Here is a 6,256-nt window from a genome sequence, read left to right as displayed (position 1 = left end):
TACGCGGTCCTTGTGCGCCAGCCAGATGAATAATCTGCATTTGTTCGGGGCGTAGTTCTTCCAGATTGCAGGTGCAATGGGGCCGATGGGAGTGGATGCCCAAGTCTCCTTGTACGCCGCCTTGGTGGTGAGTGGTTTGCCATCTTTCCTACTAATTCTCACATCTGCAACCTGCTCATTCAGGTTAACGGGGGCTAAAATAATGCGCAAAGCTGTAAGCTCAAGATCGGCTGCATGGGAGAGTCTAGGGGCTAGGAAGAGGTTCAGATCAGGGGTGTCGAGCGCCAGAGCAACTGAAAGAGACTGCTTCAAAGAGTGGGGAAAAAGGGCAGGGAATTGTTGAGCTAGAATGGTGTCGGTCCCAGCTAACCAGAGGTCAAACCAGAAGGAGGTCGTGACTCCATTACCAAGGGTAACCTTAGTAATCAATCTAAAGAAGGTGAGACCATTGAGGATGTCTCGCCAGATGGGTGTTGTGTAGTTGTCCTGGCATCCCAGGTCATGGGAAGAAGTCCAACCATATTTGTTGAGAAGATAGTTTGAGTCAGTGGGATGTGCCGAAGCGTGAAGTTTTGAGATGTGTTTTAACAGCAGACAGACATTCATGTGTGGGAGTGAAGAGAAACCTAATCCCCCGTGCTCGAATGGAGCACAAACTAGATCCCAAGCCACTTTACATTGCCCTCCTGAGATGGAGTCCTGTCCAGACCAAAAAAAAAGCACGACAGCGTTTCTCGATTTCAAGAAGAGTGCCCGTAGGAATCAATAGAGCACTCATAGCATAGATGGGCAAAGCACGCAACACAGAACGGACCAGAATGGCCCTCCCAGCCAGAGAAAGGAGCAGGCCGCGCCAGCCAGCAAGCCGACGATCCACTTTATCAATGATGAAGAAGAAGGCCGACATATTAAGTTTATTTGCTCCGGAATGTATCCGGGAGACTCTTTGTAACTTTGTTCTAAGTAATCAATAAAGCCGACATTTCTCTTAAAAAAAACACTAGGGGTGTTACACATGCCATGTAGATGTGTTGTGTGTCAATGTAAACATCTCGCTGGTGGTAAGGATGAGGTCGGCAAAGTAACAAATGAGATCGAGCGGGAGTGCTATCCAGTCCGATCTCATTGCGCCTCGCAGTTTTGAGATGCCATTGTCATTGAGGGAGCGAGATGGAGGCGGTGGTCTAGTTTCTCATGGAGAAGCAGGGCAAGAGGATGTGACGACGTGGGTACACAGGTATATGTGCCTTCAGCGAAGATTTCTCGAAGGTGCATCATGGAGCGAGAGAGCATGCCTCTACATTCTTACTGTTGAAATATTATGTGATCAAATGCCTATGTAAACCTCCCCGCAAAAAAGAAAAAATCCTATGTAACCCACGAGTTAAAATGAACAAACAACTAATTACAATATTTAAGTTGTCTTTAACTGCCAATTACCACTATAGACCAGAATCAAAATCAATGCGGAACTAGAGTTAGTAGCTGGACTAGTCCTTCTCAGACTTCGAGTACTTGGCTGCTGAATTCAGAGATTCCTCCGGTTTCCTTTTCTTGGGTTGAGCAACCAATCTTTTGACGTAAGAAATGTAGGCATCGACGTTGAATTTTCTCTTGCAACCAGCATAATTCATGTAACGTATCTTTCCAAATACCGGACGCTCCTTCCAACCCTAAGAAAATAGTACGGTTGTGAAAACTACTCGCAAGCCTCCAAACTGTGATTAATAAATGCGTTTCCGAATAGGATTTTTCAAGGGTTTAAATGCAAAATAAAGGGATCTCACAAACCTGATCATGGAGGCCACATATAGACCACATGCAACCAACATAGCCATTGGGATCCCTGCCGTCTATGTGATACTGCAACAGATTAATTCCAAAGATTTAGTTCAAAAACATACTGCAACAGATTACAGCCGGTGCAGGTTTGATGCTTTGTCTATAGTAACAACTAACGACTGTCTAATGGTTGTTAGTTGTTGTCCTCTGTGGTTGTGTTTGGTTGCTATGCCTAGCCTTAGGCTTGCAACCATTTTATTTCTATCAATGCAATGAGAAGCAGAACATTTTAGCTTTCTAAAAAGACTTACAATCGTTCCAAGTACTTAAAAGTGAACAGCCAATAACATGAACTAGGAAAGATAAAATGGTGGTTACGGCAATTTAGATATAGTTTCGAGCTATTCCCTGGGGATCTTTTTCCCAACTTGTAATGGACATCTTACATCCAACTTGTTGTAAAAGAACCAACCAAGCAAAATTTCTCTTGAATATTAGACGTAACTTGGACATCTATTTGCCACTTGCGACTAAAAGGAAATCACTGAAGAGTTACAAAAACATCTTCAGAACAATCAGCATCCACAAAGAACACTAAACGGTGTTCTTCTCTCCAGCATAGGCGACAGAAATACTTGTAGGTCATAACTATGTGCAGGACAACATAAGTCTTTGGTGGTATTGACAAGCTAAATGCCATAGAACAAATTAGACAAAGTACAATTCTAAGCTGAACAAAGTCAGGCAAGTAGCTGAAGCCTCTCCCGATGCTCGTGATGGGCATGGAATCAGGGCAGTTTCTCTAAGGCCGGCTGTTGAGTTAGTCGGTTCATAGGTTTTCGTAAAATACGAGTATTAGTTGGTAATCTAGTTGCAAACTGCATTACCAAAATGGTGGCTGAAGCGGTTTTGTCCTCATGTCTGTTGTAAAAATATTAGTCCTAGTCTGATGCTCCCGTTGGGCACGGAAACGGAGTCCTAGACAGTATAGCATTGTGCCTGGGTGCACTATAAATAAAGGCCTAGCCGGCCATACAAGGGGACAGGTTATTTTTCAGAGACTAGAAAACCAAAAAATTGCCATGACTGGAAGCAGAAAATATCTGCGTGCGCACTAGTTGACAACTAAAGTACGTTGGATTCAGGCTGTGATGCTTCTAATTGCTACGTGATCCCTTTGGAGTGTCCAGGTGATACCCATGGCTGCTGGACTTGTTGTTTCGCCAGAGTTTGGTGATTGGCTGACTTCAGCCCGGCGTCAACTTCACTTGTTACACCACCATATCAACATAATTGCTGTTGTTCCATAATTAGTACTATAAACAAAATTAATCAAATGTAGGCTCTTGCAACTGATGGTTCGGTGTTTTCAGGAGATCTGTAATTGCATAGGATCTTACACTAAAATTTGGCAAGTTTAGTTTCTCACTCATTATGACTGTATGATGTGCTTCATGTGTTTTATCAATTGAAGCTATTTGCCAGCACCAAGAAGTGCAATATAATAAAACTCTACAATGTTGCCAAAATCTTAAAATTACCTTGTCATTCAAATATATTGCTATTGAAAGTGCTTCTTCAGGTCCACTGGTCCATTCTAGAATTTTTTTGGCCCAATACATTCTGCAGAAAATTACTATGTCAGGGCAGAGCAACATGCTTTACAAAGAACATAACTGCAGAAGTAACAATAATTTAGAACACGTCTTGTGACCCCAAGATGAAAGTGGAGCATAGATGCTCAAATGTTCTTTTTCTAGACCGCACAGACTTGCCACCTACTTGGACATGTAAGATCTTCATGGGCTAATGGATTATAATTTATAGGACATAATTAGTTTAGTTTTTCATCTTTTTAGCAACAAGAATAATCTTCTCAGGCAATTCATACCAACCCAAATGACATCAAACTAATGAAAGATCAAATAAAATGCATTAAAAATATGATATCTAAAGTAGGCAACTAGGCATAATTTATTTTACCGCATGAATCCGTGCATTTTTCCATGGTGGACCATCTCCAACTGTGATGCATTCCAGAGCTGATGAAGAATCCAAGAAGAAAACACCTAACTCGATTAGTAAATGAGGTAAGATGATGTTAGTATCTCCAGGAGTAGAACGTGTTATTTAAAACATACAGGATCAGCTGTTTTTGCATTCTCAAGCTGCTCCCTCCTGCAAGCCAAAGTAAATTCTAGTTAAGGAGCCTTTTGCCTCACTGCTGACAAGCAGATATACATATATAGCCCAGATACAAATATAGAGTATCTCACGTGTAAATGTGCTCTCTTTTGTCGGCAGCATGATCCTTCAGTGTCTTCCTCGCCCACTCCCAAGCACCGGCTACCGAATCATAGTGAGGCTGATAGTAGCAGAAGTTGTCGGCTAGCTCCCTCCTTATTATCAGCTCCTCCAAGAAAGCATCCACTGACTGTTCCCAAACAATTGATATTTCACATAGCTATTAGTCATTGGCCTTTCACTGTTTGATAACATACTAACTTCAGCACTGAAATTCAGATTTGCAGTTTGGTGCTGTTAAGAAGAATTATAGTCTGACATCTAATGATATAGGAGTATTATTTTATTGCATAAGGTCTCAAATCACAAGATTCACAAAGTAAACAATGGTACCTTGGGACTAAGATGGCGACGTTTTTTTGCCTCGAGAGCACATCTTTGTGCTGAAATATGCCCAAAATGCAGGTAGGGAGAGAGGCCGGACAATGCCATTGGCTTTGTGGGATAATTCCGGTCCGAATCATAGCTCTTGATCCTCTTCGTTAGGAACCCATCCTTGGTACCCAGAAGTGCCTCCATTGCCGCCGCCTCGCCTGGCTCGCACCAGTCAATCTCTGGCACGTCCTCTGCCTGGCTGCAACATCAGCAAAGAATCCAACACCACTCATAATAAGTTCTTCATTCCACATCACATATGCAGTGAATTTATCGCAACACATCCGGACCTGCAAACCGTGTCAATTAGCGTATCCCAATCAATGTCCTTTGGCTGCTCCCTGTCCCATGGCACCACCTCTCCCAACTCGGGGAACTCAACCAGGTACTCATCCAACACCTTGTTCATCTTGCTTCTGAAGGTCTTGGCAGAGTACTCCAGCTTCCCCGATGCCGCCCATACCGGCACCACGTTGTGCGCGTCCACCTGTGTGCCAATGCCACAAAGCCCGAACGTCTCTCAGTCGAATTCCCCTGAAAACGACTGCAACTTCCCTTGCGATTCCGGTTCGAATTCTACCTGGTGAACGGTCACACTGGCAGCATCGCGGCACAGCGCGCCGACCACCGCGTCCAGTGCCTCGCGAACCGGCCGGAGCGGTGAGAAGTCGGCGACCAGCGCCGACGCCCCGAGCCGCCGCACCAGCGCTGGTATCTCCGTGGGCCCACCTGTCAGCGAAACGTGATAAACGGTTACAATACATTTCTCGTACAGGGAATCGGTTCCCTCTTTCGAAAACGTGGGGCCGACAAGTCAGTCGCCAGAAGGGGATCAAGGCGAAGGGCGTACCGGTAAGGAGGAAGAAGGGGATGCGGCGAGTGGCGGCGTCGGCGGCGAGCCGGCGGAGGCCACGGAGGAGGAATCCGAGTTGGCGGCGGCGCGCGGAGAGGAGGAACGGCTTCGGGAACAGGGAGAACGCGACGGCGAGCGGCGCCGCGGAAGCGGCGGCGAGGCTCGCCGCGTGGAGGAGCGCCCAGTTGTCGGCTAGCCGCTGGTCCCGCAGCATCCAGTAGACCACCGGACCGGGATTCGCGCCAGCAGGGGACAGGCCCTGCCCCGGGTGGAGCACCCGCACGCGGGCTTGGTGGACCGGCGCCGTGACCGCCAGGCCTGGGCTAGGGCTTGCGCTCGGCGCCATCGCGCGGTGGGAGACGGTGCGACGGGGACGAAAAGAAAGCGAGGGAATACAGGGGTTGATCAAACGTGCGCCTGCGCTTTGGGTGCTCTCGGTGTAGGAAGGCTGAAGTTTTTGGCTACTTGGCTTTTTGGGTGATTGGGTCTCGGGGTTGATGGCGTATGGACTAGCTCCTGGCAGGCACTACACAAAGTGGTGTGAGTTATGGCCAGAAAACGGCCACGTCATAGGCCATGCGTCCACACTAAACGCTACCGCATAGACCTGGCGTATAAGGGCACGTCCAACGCGGCAGCTTGGAGAGAGCCGTCAGAGATTAAGGGGCTGTTCGGGTTACTAATCTATAATTTATAATACTTAAATAATTTATCCCCACTAACCTATTTCTCTTCACATGCAGCCTATCCACCTCATCATATAAGCCCCACACATGCCACCTTCGATTTCACCTCACTGCATGTGCCACATCAGCAACCTCTATTTCCAACAAATAGCTGAAGAGTCCTACTAAAAGAACAGCCGAAGAGCCAAGCTTCTCGAACAGACACGGGATTTGTAGAGACATGATCGTTCAGCCGAAGAGCCAATTTTCTGGAACC

The 6,256-nt window shown here is 46.5% G+C and overlaps 1 protein-coding gene across 1 annotated transcript; it reads right to left on the bottom strand.

Annotated features, from left to right (window-relative positions):
* Positions 1-1,277: 1,277 nt before the first annotated feature.
* Positions 1,278-5,812, bottom strand: LOC109784220 (deoxyribodipyrimidine photo-lyase). Its single transcript, XM_020342816.4, has 10 exons — positions 5,312-5,812; positions 5,042-5,190; positions 4,752-4,948; positions 4,420-4,660; positions 4,059-4,216; positions 3,924-3,960; positions 3,766-3,824; positions 3,324-3,405; positions 1,792-1,863; positions 1,278-1,673 (listed from the first exon to the last, which is right to left on the bottom strand). The coding sequence occupies exons 1-10, from the start codon at positions 5,658-5,660 to the stop codon at positions 1,491-1,493; spliced, it is 1,527 nt and encodes a 508-aa protein (XP_020198405.1). The 5' UTR covers positions 5,661-5,812; the 3' UTR covers positions 1,278-1,490.
* Positions 5,813-6,256: the final 444 nt, after the last annotated feature.

Source organism: Aegilops tauschii, chromosome 7 (assembly GCF_002575655.3).
Source record: "Aegilops tauschii subsp. strangulata cultivar AL8/78 chromosome 7, Aet v6.0, whole genome shotgun sequence".
Lineage (NCBI taxonomy): Eukaryota > Viridiplantae > Streptophyta > Magnoliopsida > Poales > Poaceae > Aegilops > Aegilops tauschii.
The sequence above is the reverse complement of the archived record's forward strand: the minus strand, read 5'-3'. Positions and strand labels throughout refer to the sequence as shown.